We start from the raw sequence: 18,479 nt of genomic DNA, 5'->3' as shown, positions 1-18,479 counted from the left end.
GCTGCTTACCGCTATCGCTGTCGAGGTCTAAGTTTGTTCGGAGCTGGGCCGTCGGATTACAATAGTCGTCCTCGAAGTATATCAAATATGCAAGTCATAACTATGCCATTGGAGGATAGGATTGAGTCCCTTGGTGATGCATCTTCTGTAACAATCTGTAAAATGGGTAGATGATATGGGGCTGTGTGAACTTGGGAAGGAAATCGTGCTGGAAATGCTGTGACATTATATAGATCTTTGTGATCTGCCAGACGGATTGAAAAGACCAAGTGAATTGACGTTCAATTCACTCTAGGCTGTGGTTACCCATGGTTGAGAGCTCAACACTGGGTTATTGCATCTCATGTGTGCGTTGTCCCGACCCAAGACACCAATGAGATGTGCTGGTTTGATGCGGCCTCTCATGCTTTGGCGGTTTCTACTATTGAGTAACTAAGTAATTACGGACGTAGAAAAGCATACAACATTGACCGTCAGATTGACCGCCGGTCGTTTGCATATTCGGATTAAGTGAAGCCATCCCTTGGTGTCATGAGGCGGAATTAGGTGACAGGTCCAGGCAGTTTTGTTGAGGACTCTATGCTTCTCTCCGCATTCACTCCAGTCTACAACGTTATCACTCATCACGAGGTCGCAAAATGTTGAGCTCAATCTTTTATTTTCTGCAAGAACCCTATCAACAGGCGTATTTGTTGAGACGCTGTACTCTTGATCTATGAGGCAGTCACTCGACAACGCAAGTGTCAAATGACATCAACGGCTGGTTGCTTGATGTAGTTGACTTTTTCACAATTCTCTGAGGCCCAGTAACTTGGTATGAGTGCGTAAAGTAGCGTATGTCAAGTCTGCGTGCAACATTCGCTTGTTTATTACAAATTCGTTAGGAATTACTGGTCCTACAACTGAGTATGATGACCCCTTAACGACATGGAATCATAATCTGTTAAGAATGGAGACACTTCTTTTCGTTTTAGTCATAATATGGTTAAGATGAAGCATCAAAGCAACAGCAACAGTCTCGCTTCGAATGAAACCAACATCTTCCCTCTGAAACCCCCTTCGCCAGTCTGATACTCCTGCCAAGGCTTTTTGTTTATAAGTCCATCTTGGCAACCAAACGTTCAGACACAAGTCGTGATGATGTGGTTATTGAGACATCTCATCATGCCACACTCGACTCATTATGAATCTCTACTGAAACCAACCAACACAACAACCTCAACCTCACTCACATGTCAGAATACCAACATCTTTCTTAGCCAATCAAGCAGCGTGACGTCGAGAATCACAGCCCAGCGCAGGTACCTCGTAGAAGACCCTTGCGCTAAGCCTAATCCGCGATAAGGTGAGCAGACAAGCCCCCCAATCGCGTTCCGCCATGGTGTCCTAAGACAAGGGAAGCTTCATCTCCTAATTTCTGGTAAATCCAGGTTAATTTGCTGGGCTGCTTGTTATCTTTTGCTTCTCCATCTCTTCAACCAACCAGCATCGCGCATCATCTGTACCGCCCTTCCAAAACCCGAGACCTTTCATCGCGACAACTTCAGCAAATCGCATACGATATCACAACTTGTTTAAAAAAGGAGGGGAATAACATCAGCTCACCAAAATGTCTATGTGGCTGTCGGATAACCAGAGTAAGTACCCTGCAGAAGCGACCTCACGCGAGCTTCTGGGCTGTCTCCGGTAGCGATGCGATGGCATGCTGACTCGTGTAAATAGAGATTGGGGTGGTTTTCTGCTCTGGCGGTAGGTATGCGACCTTGTCTACAAGCTTCGACGTAACCAGGGCGCTGTTGATCTAACGAGGTCGCTTCGTTTCAGGTGGTCTCTTCCTCGTCGGTGGAGTGATGCTATTCTTTGATCGCGCCATGTGAGTCGTCCCTTTCCAAGGACCTCTACGCGAATGTCTCTGCGGCGTTTCATCTGGCTAATACCTTATTTCACAGGCTTGCGATGGGAAATGTGCAGTCTCTCCCATGTTTACCCGCCTGCGAACCGACGACCGAACTGACAAACCACCTTGTTGACAAAATAGATCCTCTTCCTCATCGGCTTGACGATTATCATTGGTCCTCAGAAGACATTCTTCTTCTTCGCTAGGAAACAGAAAGCAAAAGGCACAGCTGCATTCTTCGCAGGCCTCACGCTGATATTGATAAAATGGACGTTCATCGGCTTCATAGTAGAAGCATATGGAATCGCCGTATTGTTTGGCGATTTCCTGGGCACGATTGCAGGATTCGCCCGAGGTTTACCTGTGATCGGGCCCTACATCGGTATGCTCGCAGATCGGATAGGCCTGGGACGCCGCAACGCCGAGCTGCCCGTCTAAGATCCCCGTGCACTTTCGCTCCGATGACAGCTGCCATATCATGATTTGGTTGCACGTTGGAAAATGCTGAAGAATCCGAGGGTGGGGTGATGATAGCGAATATACTCAAGGGTTGGCAATGACTTGGCTCGAGTGAGCAGCGACATCGGCGTTTGTGGCGTTAACTGAACAGCGGCTTTCAGAGAGACTGGACGATGTAACAATACTGATGGATTGTAAAATACGTGTATCGGCCTAGGCTTAGGCGGGACGGTTATGATGCGAACTGTAGTGATAGCTAAACAGCTAACATGAAGGATCACTTTGAATCAGCTTGACAAAGGGCACCGCGGTTTGGAGTTGAAGCCATTTTGGAATGAGACTTGAAAAATGCTGTTATTTTTGGTTCTGCCAAGAAGACGTCTCTGTCCTCCCAATACACGGCAGCTAAGTTGCAAAGATTCCCACAGAAACTCCCCCACCCCCTATGTCATCCAACGCTATCCCGACACGACTGCTCGACCACTGTGAACTTTTATGCCATTTTGACTCCCCATCTATCGGCGGCCAAAATTAATATCCGGTCTTCTTAAGGTGATCGGCGAGAGCGGCGACGACCGAGGTGGCGTTTCCGGCCTGCACGGCTTCATTGTGAATGCCGACGACGATGGCCTGCTTGGAGGGGGTAATGCAAACACCATCACGGCCCTAACAACGCATATTAGTATGGTTCCCAGTGGAGAGTGTGTGTGCATATGTAATGATAGTGTGAAGGACGAGGCTCGGGATCGTGGACGTACAGCTCGTGCGTAGATGTCGTCCGCGGTCTTGGTCAAAACGTAGCGCACTCCGGCAACGTGAATGCCCTCAGCGTAAGCCTTGTCGATGGCAGCCTGGTTGCCAGCGACGATATCGGCAATGACCTTCATCTCGGCAGGTTGAATCTGCACATTCCACCATCAGTCTCACCGCACAGTCTTAGGTTAGCAGTCGGGGTCACAATACCGTCAGCTCAGGAGAGGAAGCCCAAGCGCTGTCGCCAGCTATGCTGATGATGGCGCCCTTGGTGATGTGGCCGGTACCGACCAAGCTACAATCCCGCAGTCAGTATTCGATGGTTCGGAGAGTCGGACGAAGCGCGGGAGGATGGAAAAGTACCTAGTATCGACGAAAGCTGCGATAATGAGGCATGTCAGTAGCTGTCATTTTTTTGCTCTCCTCGAAGGTTCAAGGTGGGGTTATTCTCGGATCAGGGGGGAGAAGAAGAGCTGAGCTGGAACTGGTACTGACCTTGCCAGGACATGGTGAAAGCGGGAATGTGGTGATGGAGAAGAAGTTGAGGAACGAGAGAGCAGCAGAGAAGACGAAAGAGAAGATGAAGATGGCAAAAGTTTCCGCGACTGGAAGAGTCAACGCAAGAGGAAAATGGCGGAGTGGGTTGTTTATTTGGGCGGCTGTGGATATTGGATTGGATTTGTACTGAGTGCTGAGCCGTGCCCGTGCGTGCTGCCCCTCAGTCGTTTTCTTGAACGAGGTGTGCAAGGTACCTGCCAGCGCCGGTATTTTTGCGCCAGCTTCCATGTCACTGACCAATCCGCGCCCAAAGTTCCCCGCTGCGGGAGGAGGCAACACTTGTTGACTTGGCCAAACCCCACCAAGAACCAGCTCAGCAGTACAAACCTTGAAGCTCTACTCTGGTGCTATCAGCGCTACGTACAGGGCGTCTCTACCGCCACTCTGATGCCCGCTGCGGGTATCTCCAGATAGGAGGGCCCGGTATAGGAGACCAGATTCCAGGGGGGCCTGATGCTGATGGATTGCCAGGTGATGCTAATTCGGGTGCCTGCTTATTGCATTCAGTAGAGGCAGCGCTAGCTTGGGCTTGACGTCAAATTCAGCGAGATGATGCTACTGGGCATGTACATGTGCCCAGCCCGTTCCATGGTGCATGGTCACGAGCAAGCCGGTTGGTCTACTGGTATAGAGAGAGACAAGTATAAGAAGCAGTACATCAAGGTACATAAAAGGGGTTTACCTGTGATATTTGCAAATTAAACAAATTAATTGTGATGCCTTACCACCTACTTAGGCATCCAGATAATTTGAACCGCCACATGTATCCAGGATTCGCTCCAAGACGCCAGAAATTATGGTGGCAGCCTATCCAATATACTCGAAAGCCACCAGTCTACGCCTACGATGTCATCCATGCGCTGATTCTGATCATCCTTTGGCTTCTTCTCCCCGGACTCAGTTTAAGGGGGTCCCTTTCCCCAGCGGAACCATCGAGGCCTCGGCAACGCTTCAGGGTCTGACAAGTCCACTTGTCCAGGTATGGATTTGTCCAGCTATTCATCCAGACTCAAAGGATATCTGAGGCAAAGCGGTTTCCATTGCACCTACGTCATCAGGATATTAGGGGACGATTAGAGAGCGCACCGTCCAACTTGTGAACATTCGAGCAATTTAGCCGAGCTTCTTCCAGCGGCTCCAGAATATTCATCCCATTTGGTTCTCGTCCAATGTTGTCGGTGAGAGCCGAAAGAGTCGAGTCACGCTCCGGATTCCTTCGCGCATCCATCATGCCCATGTCTCCCAAAAGGATCATCCGTGTCCAGATCATCTGCCACAAGATTTTGGATAGTTGACAATGACTAATAGTTGATCAGAGATTGGATCACATGAAACGGAACTCTCCTCTCCCAAGCGGGGCCCCATTTCCCCATCCTCTGTTGTAAGTGGGACGGAGAAGGTATCGTGAAATGATGAGATTTGACTGTAATTTCCTCCTCTATACAGAGGATGGGAGTAAATCATATTGGTTTCTATTATCAAACACTAGTAATTTCTGTCTTCATTGTCCGAGAGTATGACTATAGATGGCAATTTCCGCAGTGACATTGCCTCCCATTCCGCTATACTCGCATCTTCTCCTTAATGCTGTTGCCCTCGCTTTATAAAATCTTGCCTCTTCTTTTTTTCTTCCGTTTATCAACATAATGGTCGAGAATTGTATCGCTGGCACAAAATTGGCGTCCATAGAATCGCCATTAGGGTTGCACTCAGAATCGTGAGCCTTTATCACGGATTTCCGCAGAACCACCAGCTACGTCTGATAAATGACCAGGCATTATGTAACTTTCAAAAACGTTGATATATATCGAGTGGAATCTTTCTAAGAGATGGTTGCTCGTTACTAGGGTCATTCGAGATCAATTCCGGATATCGTACCGCTGACACCAATGGCGATTGTTTAATGCAGGATACAGAGGTTAAATATGTCGATGCTCGTCGGATGTCATCCCGAAATTGCAGTAAGCTGCTGCGCATCTGACGTGTAAGCTATTAGACTATTCCCGCCATCTCCCAACGGACCCTGCTCTCTATCTGATACAATAACAAAACAACAAGCTGTCAGAATCCACCTTTGGAAACAATATTGAGGTTATTGTTTATCGTATGACTTGCGATGGGGTGCATTGTGGTGTCTCTGACAGCAGAGACATGTTGACTGGCATATGTAGTCGATGCAAGGCTGTAAAATGTCACCGTCCCCTTTGTCCCGCCGCCACTTCCTTGGCAAGCAAGTAACGCTATCGATATACTGCCTTTTCTGGGGTCATCCTCCAACCTCTTACATAGTTGAGGAAGCGGTGCTTTTCTAATTATACAGATGCAATGTGTAAAGTACATTGCGCACGGAAATACGACGAGGATAATAAATGCCAGGCAGCCTCGTCCACGGAAGAAGTGAAACGCAGAGGGCATCCCCTTGACAAAGTGAGTCGACAAATCCCAGCAGCAAATTACAAGGAGGAAGAGGAACCGATGGGAACAGCAAGGGCCAACGCAAGAGCTGAATATGCCCATGTTGATTGATATACGAAGTATTGCAGCTCGGAAGAGACCCTTGAATAAAGATTAAAAGAAGGCAGAGATTTGGCTTAGCTGCAAGCGGTAAAACGGAGGCGTAGGCCATCTGTCGCTCGGAGGTTGACTACGATAAACGAGCTTCCGTAGCATCGCTTAATCCCCTTTCGGCCTCTTCGCATCTGCAACGTCACGACGCATAGAGCGTACTTTTTCGCATGTGCTCCGTGGCTTACGGAGTCAAAATCTAAACAAAGGACAGCACCAGCACAGTCAGGCACCGGCCAACAGGGCTGTCGCAGCATGTCTTCAGGAGTCGAGCTTAGTGTCGCACCCCGCCATGTTAAATTATCAGGGGGCTGAGGAGCCACCGCGTCTGATCTCAGATCGGCCACTGGCTGGGAGATATTCGCTATGGATTTCTGGAACGTCGGTTCAAGCATATTTCTGCTGCAGTTTGTTGCTATATTTGTAGTCTCTTTAATTGATCAACGTGTTTGAGAATAACATTTTGTCTGTGCTTTTGTTTTTGTATGAGATTCTGACGCCCAACTAAGGACTGGAGGTAGTATCGTAGGCGGTAGCTTAAATGCCGGGCAGTATCCCCAATGCACCAAGGCGGTGACGGTTACCGACAATCGATAATTCGCCGTGTTGGATCAATGCTAAAACCGCCCAGCTCGTCGGCTATATCGATCCTACAAACATATCCATGCCGGTCATTTCCCCCACTGTCCCGAGGCTGCTTTTTTGTTACAGAGCAGATTTCCGCCTGTAATCGCTCGCAAACTCGGAATGGAATGGAACCCAATTTCTCCAGCTTGCCCAATCCGGCAATCCTTGCTAGTCCCTGATTTGGGCCCTGGCCTAGCCATCCTGGTGCGGATCAAGCCGCCTTAACATCCGGACATCGCGACCCCTCTCATCAACCTCAAACATAGCTTTGCCAACCAGAAGTGCCGCGCGTTATGCTACTGGCCAAGATCGTGGCCCAAGTTCCGCATTTCGATGACATGGCTGCCCCAAGTCTCCCGCTACAGGGGCGGTGAGGCCCTTTGTCTGCCGCCTTGATGCATCAAGTAACACACACCGAGTGCCCGCTCATACGACTATTCGTACATTGTTATGCGCCGCGCCGGCGTCTAGGGGTCTTTCCGCTTGCAGCGTCAAAGTAAACATGGGGTCTCTAACAAGCCAACAAGTCGCCCAGGTGAAGATGGCCTTGTCCTACCCCGGTGAGTAGGTAGCATTTGCTCTCGTGCCCCGAAAGGACGCCGCTAAGTATGCAAGGCCTTTAAAGGTGGATGAATGTGCAAGTCGGAGGACAGGTATTGCGTTTTGGATTTCGAAACGCCACTGTCTTCATGCCGATCCGCCACTTCGGCGCTATTACTGGACTGGTGCCAATAGTTCGCCGGTTGCCAACTAAGAGCATCTTACCTTTATCAAACGCCTCTTCCCCGTGTGCTGAGCCAAGAGGGAAAATCATCGCATGATCGCTTCTGATCGACTTTGTTCCCAGGCCAGTCCTCGTCTTCTTCACAGAGTCTGGCCCTGGTTGCTCAACAATGGGGCTGTTCAAGGTACGGGCAGGGGACGCCGCAACCTTGCAAAAACAAAATTTCTCCCAATCTGAGCTTGCCCACAGCAGCACGCCGACTTATGCAGCATCAGAAGAGGGCCCGCAAAAATGGGCAGATGGGGATCACAAGTCCTCTTATAAACCGGCCTCGTCCGCGTCGCTCAGATCAGTCGCGACTGAAAGCGCTGCTAGCCCTTCTCAAAACCACAGTCCTTACCATTCTTCAGGCCTGGATGCCAATTCTGCCGCCGGACGGCTTAGACAAGTTGATCAGTTTGGATATAGCAGGTCTACCGATCAGATCAGTTTAGATTCGAAGGCGACGATCTCTGTTGATCGCTCTACGAGTACGAGACACTTGGAAGGACGAACTATCCGGCAATACCACATCCCGTATCCACGCGAGATATCGTCGCCAGCATCAATTTCCAAAAATACGCCAACTTCATCTTCACTGGCACCACCTTCAATAAACGGCGGCGATACACCAACTACGATCGGAATGGCACTTGGAAGTCCCAGCCACCCTCCTGGATCTGCCGAGGCACCATGGAACCAGACTCAAGTCCTTACGACAGTAACTTCTGGGGGAGATGTGTCGGAATCCAATCCTAATCCCAATGGCATGTCAAGATCAATGTCGAAAAGATGGAATCCTTTTAGTAGGACAAAGTCGAAGCGATCTAAGCCGGCCGATAGCTCGGCCTCGCGAGCAGCGGGTACAGATTCGGGCAAGAGCATGGACCTTGGAAGTCGTACCAATGTATCGAAAATTGGTGGTGATAAAGAGAGTGACAGAAAGGGGTCAACGGCACGCAAAGACAGCTCAGGCAGCTTATCGAGACATCCGGTCCCCGAGATGCCTGTGCTGCCACGAGACACAGCAGCACCGACACGAGAAGCTCCTGCTCCGCCGCAGATTCAGATTGAGCAACCGAAACAACTACAGTCACTGCTGAGTATTGAGATTCCGACAATTGAAATGGAGCGCTACAGCATCATGTTTGGAAATATTCTTCAGAAGCAGCAGCAGCAGTACCAATATTTCCTGCAACAGGCCCAGGAATCTCAACCACCAAAAGAGTCGCAGCTGGAAGCACAAGCAGAACAGACTGCGAAGCTGCAAGAAGTACAGGAGGCTCCAGAGGTTCAAGAGGTTCAAGAGGTTCAAGAAGTTCGGGAGATCCAGGTGCCTCAACGTCCCGAGGCACCTAAACGGCCTGCGCCCTCACCAAGACCTCAGCGATCAAACTCAAAAGAGTTGGAAAAACCCGAGGAACCTCGGGAGCCACAACAATCACAAGACTCTCTGCAGTCGCTGCAGCAGCCGCCGCAACCGTCACCAAGGCCTAGCTTGCCTGACCGACGACAAATCAAGATACAAAACCTAAACCTGCCTGCAGCCAAAAGCTACCGAGATAGATCTATACCCATCGAGATAGTACGGAGAGGCAGCTCACCTTTACCAGAGAGCACACCATCAGAATCTCTCGCCGTGCCCAGCCAGGCCCCAGCAGGCAACCCCCCTAGGGGCTCCTCACGGAGACGATCCAACACCACTCCTGCTGCCGTGGTCAACTTTCCGACTCCAGCCATGTATAAAGTCCCAGCACAGTCGAGAAAGAGAACGACTTCAGTTTCTACCCCCTCCAACGACGAACCACCTCTGCCCGCACCCGCAGACGCCGAAACGACGCCAGAGCGACGCGAGCGCCTCATCTCCAAGTTCCATCGCAAAGAATCGCCATCCGAGCAGCCCAGCGTACCAAAAGTCGCTGAGCAGTTATCTGAATCTCCTGCCTCCGTATCCACACAACCACAACCACAACCACCACAGCCGCGATCCATCCTCAAAAAGCCATCAGGACCACCGCCTCCTCCACCCACAAACCGCGTAGCCGAACCCACAGCAACCTCTCAGGAAACTGCGCCTCCGAAGCAACACCAACACCAACACCAAATGTCCATGGCGTCCATCCGCACCGATGCAGGCGAAGAAGAGGTCGAAAAGGCCCTATACGAGGCCGTGGAAATCTCGATTGCGCGGCAAATTAGCGTCTCAAGGCAGCAGCGTAAAATGCTGGTGCCTCTGAATCGTTCCACTTCGAGGAGGAACCCGGGCGAGCCCGCGCCTGACGCGGCCTCCAACATCAAGCTAGACAAGAACAAGCGGCTTGTCGAGACGAGGACCGCGGTCCCGGTCTTGGTGCATCCTGCTAGCAGGGCGAATGCTCCGCAAGGTGGTGGTGGTGGCTATCGAAAGAGCTCACGTGTGGTTCTTGAAGGAGCATGACGGAACGACCTTTTCTGTTTCTGACTGATGTATTCTTGTCTATTTTTTAAACCCTTATTTTTTCTTCTTTATCTTCTTTTTTATGATTTTAGCCGCCTGGCGTGCGTAACTAGCTAACCTACCCATATGCCCTCACTTACTTCCATTTCATCTGTCATTTTTTCTTCTTCATACTCGATTACCCGACTTCTTCAAGGTTCCCTTCTACTTTATTCAATAGCATTAGTGCATAGCCCCGGGGGCCAGCCTTGATGGCGGATATATAAAATATTACAAAGCGAAACACGGCTGTGTTGAGCAGTCTTATGAAAACTTTAACGAAAATATCATTTGGTATTTTTTATATATTTGTGTGCAAAATTCGCAGTGAACACCCTCGTCTTTCCCATTGTGTGTTGTGTGATACGTATTAAATATAGGTAGGAGGTATTGTGCGAGTTGTGTGTCTTTCGTAATAACCAATCTTTCAAAGCAAACACCCCATTTGTTGCTGAAACATGAACCGCATGCAACGCCAAATGAAACGACCTAATTACATCAACACGCAGCAAGAGTTTTGCTTCTTTGCTTGCTCTATTTTCGAAAACATGTTAGCAAACCAATTCCAATGATCACAAAGGGGAAAAAGATAAAAGACAGGGGTTGTCATACGATAAAACATTTTGCTCTGAGCGCTCAGACCATCACTCTTCGCCACCAAATCGTCAATCTTCTCTCCTCGCTGCAACACGCTCTCGATAGTCTTGTGCAGAACAATCTTCGTCTCGTCAAGCTCCTTCTGGATCTTCATGATGCTGTCGGCCTGCTGCGGGTCCTGGTACTTTTCGAGGTAATCCTTCAGCTCGGGGAAGGGCAGGACGGGCTCGCCGGTGGCCCACGAGGAGCGCGGGTGCTTGGTGAGGAACTCGTCGACGACTTTGCTGAGAAGCTGGTGGGCGACCAGGGCGGGGTATTGGTGGTCGGAGATGATGATGCCGCAGATGCCCTCGGTGCGGCCGTAGGCGTGGAAAGTGTAGTCTAGGTTGATTGCATGTGAGCGGTCATGGGCTGGTGATGGTTTTCTTTCCCCCCTCCCCCCTTTGGGGAGTTTTGGCAAGGGAGGGAGGAAGGCGTTTGGATTCCGTACCTTGTTCTTCGACGTCTTGTCGCTGGGCGGGTCGGGTGCGCTCGGCGACGGTCTTTGCGAAAAGGCTCATGAACTCGCCATAGCTGGAGAAGATCTTGTTAGTTGTTGCTTGGGCAAATCGGTGCCTTGGGAGAGACGAGGCTGGCTTCCTGCGGGGGGGACGAACTTGCTGCGTGTGAAGCGCGAGTATGCGCTCAGCTCCTTCTCGGAAACGATCTCGACTGCGGGCTGGCTATCGTTGCGGATGATCTATCTCGAGAGATTCTATGTTAGCCAAAAGGGACGATTAGGCTCGAGGATTCGGTGAAGACAAAGGGTAGCAGGGCAACTCGATTGGACGTACGCCGATGTAGTGAAGCTTCATGTTGGGCGAATTCTGTGGATCGTATCTTGGTCTATCCGTCTAGATGTTCGAGTAAGGAGGTGCAGAATCGTGCGCGGCGAGTGTGCGGGTTGAAATTGCAGGTCAAAGGAGTGCGTTAAAGAGGTGGGAAATGGATGAAGTCGATGTTCAAAGAGGTCTGGTGTTTCAAGAGGAGTTTCGAGTGCGCTAATGTTGGTTGATTCATTCCGCAGGGCTGCACGGGCGGAGTTTAGGCGCCCTAGCACAACGGACCCCGCTAATTCCAGGCGTGCGACAAGCAGGATTCAGCGCTGTAAGGTGATGTCTTTCAGGCGAATTAGTGGGGCCCGGACGGCTTTTGGTTTCCAGTGGGGCAAGCGGTGAACGCCCCGGTGTATGACTCTCCAGTGTTATGCGTCAGTCGGATTTCGAGCATTTCTGCGGGACAATAAAAGGTTGGAGGAGACCACAAGCATCAAGAACGCCAAAGCTATAGATTGCGACTTTTTTGCGTTTGGATCGACTGCGCTCGCTCGATCTCTGATTTACTACAGCTCTCAAGAATAAGTTAGACGTTGGACCAACAATGGCCTCAGCTGATCTGTTGAGCGCAGAGGCCGAGTGGAGGCAGCAATTTGCTGCTATGCAGGCGGCCCTTGCTAATCTCAAGCTGCCTCAAAATAGCATCAAAGCGCCCGATGCTGATGCCGATCTGGACGACGACGACTTTGGTGGCTATTCCTCTACGACCAGCGGCCACGACGTCTGGGACTTCATCTCTGACGAGGACGAGGAGTACTACAGCAGCGACTTTGCGGAGGATGGCACCGGTGCAGCCGCTGGTGGATTTGGGGCCGAGTGGCTTGCCGCCAAATGTGCTTCCATTGCAGCCAAGAATGGCATGTCTCCAGATGTTTTCGAGTCTCAGATCGTGAGCGTGCTGTCATCTGGCCAGCCCGAAGATGAACTGCAGGCTCATCTCACTGATTTGGTTGGGTTTGATGACTTGGACTTTATCATTGAGCTCTTGGGACACAAAGATGAAGTTGTTGCTTCCGCCTCGGCTCACCATGAGCAGCCGGAAACCCAAGGACGAAAACTTTTGACCAAAGCTCAGAGAGATGAGGCTCTTCGTATGCGAGACTACCAGCACAAAAACGCTGCCCTTGCGCCCAGCTACGCCAAAGAGCCTCAGTACCCTCACGTTTACAGGGCATACAATGCGGGAAACACCCTGAGCTCTTCTGGTAAAAAGTACGGCCTACCGGTTGGTAGTGAGCGTCTTCAGTTTGAGAAATATGAAGAGTATTTCGTGCCAGCTGGAAAGAAAGGCGTACCGGGCCCAGGGGAGAAACTCATCAAAATTGCTGATTTAGATGGGCTTTGCCGCAATACATTCAAGGGGTACAAGACACTCAACCGGATGCAGAGTTTGGTCTTTCCAGTTGGATACAAGACGAGTGAGAACATGTTGATTTGTGCTCCAACCGGTGCGGTAAGTTCACTCGACTTCGTGACAAGCTCTCTCTACCAATGCTGATGATTATGATTAGGGTAAAACTGATGCAGCCATGCTCACGATTCTTCACACTATTGGCCAGCATATTCAGCCAAATCCTATTGAGAACCCCGAGGCGACTGAATTTGCTGTCAACACAGAGGACTTCAAAATCGTCTATGTCGCGCCCATGAAGGCTCTGGCAGCCGAAGTTACCGAGAAGCTGGGCAAGCGTCTTGCATGGCTGGGCATCAAGTGTCGAGAATACACTGGTGATATGCAGCTCACCAAGGCTGAAATTGTGCAAACTCAAATCATCGTCACCACCCCTGAAAAGTGGGATGTTGTCACCAGAAAGGGAACTGGAGATACGGAGCTGGTGCAAAAGGTGAGGCTGCTCATCATCGATGAAGTTCACATGCTTCATGACGAGCGTGGAGCCGTTCTAGAATCTCTTGTTGCTCGAACAGAGAGGCAGGTAGAAAGCACTCAGTCGCTCATTCGAATTATCGGCCTGAGTGCTACCCTGCCCAACTACGTCGACGTTGCCGATTTCTTGAAGGTAAACAAGTATGCTGGTCTGTTCTATTTTGATGCTTCATTCCGCCCTGTTCCACTAGAGCAGCACTTCATCGGTGTCAAAGGAAAGGCCGGGTCCAAGACGTCTAAGGACAACTTGGATAACGTTGCTTTCGACAAGGTCAAAGAGATGCTGCAGCGCGATCATCAAGTCATGGTGTTTGTGCATTCTCGGAGAGACACTATGGTAACGGCAAGGATGCTTCACCAAAAGGCAATCGAGCAGTTCTGTGTCGATCTTTTTGATCCATCAGGACATCCTCATTATGGCCAGGCATCACGAGATATAGGCCAGTCCAAGTCCAAGGATATTCGAGATTTGCTCTCCAAGGGTATCGGTGTTCACCATGCTGGTATGGCAAGAGCAGACAGAAATCTCATGGAGCGACTCTTTGCCGATGGCGTGCTCAAAGTTCTCTGCTGTACTGCTACTCTGGCATGGGGTGTCAACTTGCCGGCTGCGGCGGTCGTTATTAAGGGTACTCAGGTATACAGTGCACAGGACGGTAAATTCATTGATCTCAGCATTCTTGATGTGCTTCAGATCTTTGGTCGTGCCGGTCGTCCCCAGTTTGAAGACACTGGTATCGGCATGATCTGTACCACTCTTGACAAGCTTCCACACTACTTATCAGCCATTACGGAACAGCAACCCATCGAATCAAAATTCTCGACCAAGCTGGTTGACAATCTCAATGCCGAAATCGCGTTGGGCACTGTCACGTCGATTCCAGAAGCCGTACAATGGATAGGATACTCATATCTGTTTGTGCGTATGCAGAGGAGCCCGATGACTTATGGCATTGAGTGGGCAGAAATACGTGATGATCCGAACCTGGTTCAGCGACGTCGCCAACTGGCGATACAAGCCGCGCGAACTCTGCAGCAATCGCAGATGATCATCTTTAATGAGAATACCGAAGAGCTCCGCAGCAAGGATATTGGTCGCATTGCCAGTCAATACTACATCCTTCACTCGAGCATCCAAGTCTTCAACACAATGATGAATCCTCAAGCCACCGAGGCCGACGTCTTGAAGATGATTAGTATGAGTGGAGAGTTTGACAATATCCAGTCCAGAGACAGCGAAGCAAAGGAGCTGCTGCAGTTCAAAGACATTGTTCCTTGCGATGTTGACAAAGGCATTGACACGCCTCAGGTAAAGACCAATATTCTGCTGCAGTCATACATTTCCAAGATCCAGCCAGACGATTTCGCTCTTACCAACGATATGAACTATGTTGCTCAGCAATCCGGTCGAATCTGCAGAGCCTTGTTCATGCTTGCTCTCAACCGTAGATGGGGCCACCAATGTCTAGTGCTTCTGACCCTGTCCAAGTCAATTGAGAAGAGAATCTGGCCGTTTCAACATCCTCTCCATCAGTTTGAGCTCCAGAAGCCAATCCTCAACCAACTCGATTCCAAAGAGAACTTGACAATCGACGTCATGAAGGAAATGGAGCCTGCAGAGATCGGAAGTTTGGTACACAACCAGGGTGCTGGAAAGAACATTGCCAAGATACTCAACAATTTCCCAATGGTTCATGTGGAGGCTGAGATTGCCCCTCTGAACCGAGATGTATTGCGTATCAAGTTGTATGTTATCCCCGACTTCCTGTGGAAAGATCACATCCATGGAACGTCGGAATCCTTCTACATTTGGGTCGAGAACTCGGAGACTTCAGAGATTTACCATCACGAGTACTTTATTCTCAACAGGAGAAAGCTGCATGATGAGCATGAACTGAATTTCACCATTCCTCTGTCAGACCCATTACCGACACAGATCTACGTTCGAGCCATCTCTGACCGATGGCTTGGATCGGAGACGGTAACTCCTGTTTCTTTCCAACATCTCATTCGACCAGACACAGAAAGTGTGTATACAGACTTGCTTAACCTGCAACCCCTTCCCATCACGGCGCTCAAGAATCCCGGACTAGAAGAGCTCTATGCCAAGCGATTCAGCTTCTTCAACCCGATGCAAACTCAAATCTTCCATACTCTGTACCATACTTCAGCAAACGTTCTTCTAGGTTCTCCTACAGGTAGTGGAAAGACTGTTGCTGCCGAGCTTGCCATGTGGTGGGCATTCCGAGAACGACCCAAGTCCAAGGTGGTGTATATCGCGCCAATGAAGGCCCTGGTTCGCGAACGTGTCATAGACTGGGGGAACCGTCTTGCTAAGCCCCTGGGACTCAAACTGGTTGAGTTGACCGGTGACAACACTCCCGACACGAGGACTATCAAGGATGCAGACATCATCATCACGACGCCTGAGAAGTGGGATGGTATTTCTCGTTCTTGGCAGACCAGAGGATATGTTAGGCAGGTCAGCTTGGTGATTATCGATGAGATTCACTTGTTGGCTGGAGACCGTGGCCCGATTTTGGAGATTATTGTTTCTCGTAAGATGACCTTCTTTTAATCTAAGATAGTCCGGCTGCTAACTGATTAACTAGGAATGAACTATATTTCATCCTCGACAAAGAACAAAGTCAGGCTGCTTGGCATGTCGACAGCATGTGCCAATGCCACTGACCTGGCTAACTGGCTTGGTGTAAAGGAAGGCCTCTTCAACTTTAGGCATTCCGTCCGCCCCGTCCCTCTGGAGCTGTACATTGATGGATTCCCCGAAGTTAGAGGCTTCTGCCCATTGATGCAATCTATGAACCGGCCAACGTTTTTGGCAATCAAGAACCACAGCCCTGAGAAACCCGTCATTGTGTTTGTTGCGTCCCGTCGACAGACTCGCCTCACTGCCAAGGATCTAATCAACTACTGCGGTATGGAGGACAACCCACGACGCTTCCTTCGAATGGACGAAGAAGATTTACAACTCAACTTGTCGCGTGTAAAGGATGATGCGCTAAGAGAAGCCATCAACTTTGGCATTGGCCTCCATCATGCTGGTCTCGTCGAGTCTGACCGACAGATTGCAGAAGAGCTCTTCTTGAACAACAAGATTCAGATCCTCGTCGCAACCAGTACCCTTGCATGGGGTGTGAACCTGCCCGCCCACCTTGTCGTTGTCAAGGGCACTCAGTTCTACGACGCCAAGACCAGCGGCTACAAGGACATGGATCTCACAGACGTCTTGCAGATGTTGGGACGAGCTGGACGACCTCAGTTTGACAACTCTGGTGTGGCCCGAATCTTTACCCAAGATGCCAAGAAGGATTTCTACAAGCACTTTTTGCACACCGGTTTCCCCGTGGAATCAACCCTACACAAAGTCTTGGACAACCATATCTGCGCAGAAATCTCTGCAGAGACGATTATGAATAAACAAGACGCACTCGACTATCTGACATGGACGTTCTTTTTTAGACGACTACACAAGAACCCGTCTTACTACGGACTGGAGATTTCGGCTGAAGAACACAGCACCATCGCCGCTCAGCAGCTAGCCAACGAATTCATGATTGACATGGTCGACAAATCCCTCGAAGAGCTCGACGAGTCTAAGTGCGTCGAAGTCTTCCCCAACGGCGACGTCGACCCTACTCCCCTCGGCAAGATCATGAGTTACTACTACCTGTCGCACATGACCATTCGGTATCTCTCGCGCAATGCCAAGGCAAATGCCAGCTTCTTGAACGTCTTGTCGTGGATGTGTCACGCAACGGAATACGATGAGCTGCCCGTCCGCCACAACGAAGATCTGGTCAATGAGGTGCTTTCGCAGAATCTTCCTTTTCCTGGAAACTCGTTCAATTTACCCATGTGGGATCCTCATGTCAAGTCGTTCCTCTTGCTGCAGGCGTTCATGTCGCGCATTGAGCTCCCCGTTACCGATTACGTCGGTGATCAGACCAGTGTGCTTGACCAGGCAATTCGTATCATCCAGGCCTCCATCGACGTCCTCACCGAGATGGGTTTCCTCTCTAGCTGTCTGCAGATGATGAAGCTTCTTCAAAGCATCAAGTGCGCCAGATGGCCAACCGATCCTCCCGCATCAATCTTGCCCGGTGTAGAACCAGACTCTACAAAGAACGACACGACGCTCGCGACAATCAGCACGTATTCGCAAGACCAAATCACCGCGTTTGCCAAGAAACTCCACGTTCCATCTAACCTCCAAGCTCGCTTCAAGCGCGCCGCGTCGATGCTCCCCAACGTCGCCGTCACCGTCACCGACATCACCACGCTTTCACTCACCGTAAACGTCAAGCGTCTCAACCCCCTCGTCGACCGCGACGCACGCATCTGGGCGCCAAAGTTCCACAAGCCCCAGAATGAAGGATGGTTCGTCATTGTCGCGGATGTCGCCAAAGACGAGGTCATTGCCGTGAAACGCCTCGGTTGGGGCAGTCCTTCTGCAGGCAGTTCAGGAGTAAAGAAGCCGCTCGGCCAAGGCTCATATCCTTCTGCTCGAACGGTGCTCGAGCTTCCCCCGCCCAAGGCCAAAGAGGCACGTAAGCTGGATATTATTGTCGTAAGTGATGGATACGTCGGGATGGAACACAGGGTCCTCGGCGTAGATATTCCAGCTCCCCCAGCAGTGGACGATGATTTGGACAAATCAGGACAATCAAAGAAGGTAACAGAAGGATCATCAGCATAAAAAGCCCATAGAAAGTTTTGTAGCAGAATCTGTTCATGACCTGCATAAACATGAAAAATATTAACATGTCAAAGTCGTACCTACGCTACCCTAAGCTCCAACAGGAACAAACACGTAACAAAGCCAACCAAGACATCAAGTATAAAAGAAGCGAAAAGATGCTAAGAAAGAAGAACAACGTAAATCAACCCATTGCCCATACCCCCCGTATATCCCGTACCATAATCCGCAAACAAACAAAAAAAGGAGTACAAGCCATAGTCTCGTGAGAGCTCTCTTTCCCAATCCTCTGTATAACAAAGCAAAA

The 18,479-nt window shown here is 50.1% G+C and overlaps 5 protein-coding genes across 5 annotated transcripts; 3 read left to right on the top strand and 2 right to left on the bottom strand.

Moving 5' to 3' along the window:
- Positions 1-1,609: 1,609 nt before the first annotated feature.
- Positions 1,610-2,335, top strand: T069G_01284 (got1/Sft2-like family domain-containing protein; the record flags this gene model as incomplete). Its single annotated transcript, XM_056168494.1, has 5 exons — positions 1,610-1,637; positions 1,723-1,749; positions 1,825-1,873; positions 1,950-1,965; positions 2,039-2,335. The coding sequence occupies 5 exons, from the start codon at positions 1,610-1,612 to the stop codon at positions 2,333-2,335; spliced, it is 417 nt and encodes a 138-aa protein (XP_056033810.1).
- A 552-nt stretch (positions 2,336-2,887) lies between these two features.
- On the bottom strand, positions 2,888-3,617 carry T069G_01283 (profilin domain-containing protein; the record flags this gene model as incomplete). Its single annotated transcript, XM_056168493.1, has 5 exons — positions 2,888-3,022; positions 3,115-3,258; positions 3,320-3,404; positions 3,473-3,488; positions 3,605-3,617. The coding sequence occupies 5 exons, from the start codon at positions 3,615-3,617 to the stop codon at positions 2,888-2,890; spliced, it is 393 nt and encodes a 130-aa protein (XP_056033809.1).
- A 4,135-nt stretch (positions 3,618-7,752) lies between these two features.
- On the top strand, positions 7,753-10,059 carry T069G_01282 (uncharacterized protein; the record flags this gene model as incomplete). The annotated part of the gene is made up of 1 exon (XM_056168492.1): positions 7,753-10,059. The coding sequence occupies one exon, from the start codon at positions 7,753-7,755 to the stop codon at positions 10,057-10,059; it is 2,307 nt and encodes a 768-aa protein (XP_056033808.1).
- A 532-nt stretch (positions 10,060-10,591) lies between these two features.
- On the bottom strand, positions 10,592-11,549 carry T069G_01281 (synaptobrevin domain-containing protein; the record flags this gene model as incomplete). The annotated part of the gene is made up of 5 exons (XM_056168491.1): positions 10,592-10,632; positions 10,711-11,076; positions 11,186-11,268; positions 11,352-11,434; positions 11,529-11,549. 5 exons carry the CDS (start codon positions 11,547-11,549, stop codon positions 10,592-10,594), a joined length of 594 nt encoding a protein of 197 aa, XP_056033807.1.
- Positions 11,550-12,114: 565 nt separating this feature from the next.
- On the top strand, positions 12,115-18,172 carry T069G_01280 (sec63 brl domain-containing protein; the record flags this gene model as incomplete). The annotated part of the gene is made up of 3 exons (XM_056168490.1): positions 12,115-13,023; positions 13,082-16,013; positions 16,068-18,172. 3 exons carry the CDS (start codon positions 12,115-12,117, stop codon positions 18,170-18,172), a joined length of 5,946 nt encoding a protein of 1,981 aa, XP_056033806.1.
- Between the last annotated feature and the right edge of the window lie 307 nt (positions 18,173-18,479).

Source organism: Trichoderma breve, chromosome 1, assembly GCF_028502605.1.
Source record: "Trichoderma breve strain T069 chromosome 1, whole genome shotgun sequence".
Lineage (NCBI taxonomy): Eukaryota > Fungi > Ascomycota > Sordariomycetes > Hypocreales > Hypocreaceae > Trichoderma > Trichoderma breve.
The sequence above is the reverse complement of the archived record's forward strand: the minus strand, read 5'-3'. Positions and strand labels throughout refer to the sequence as shown.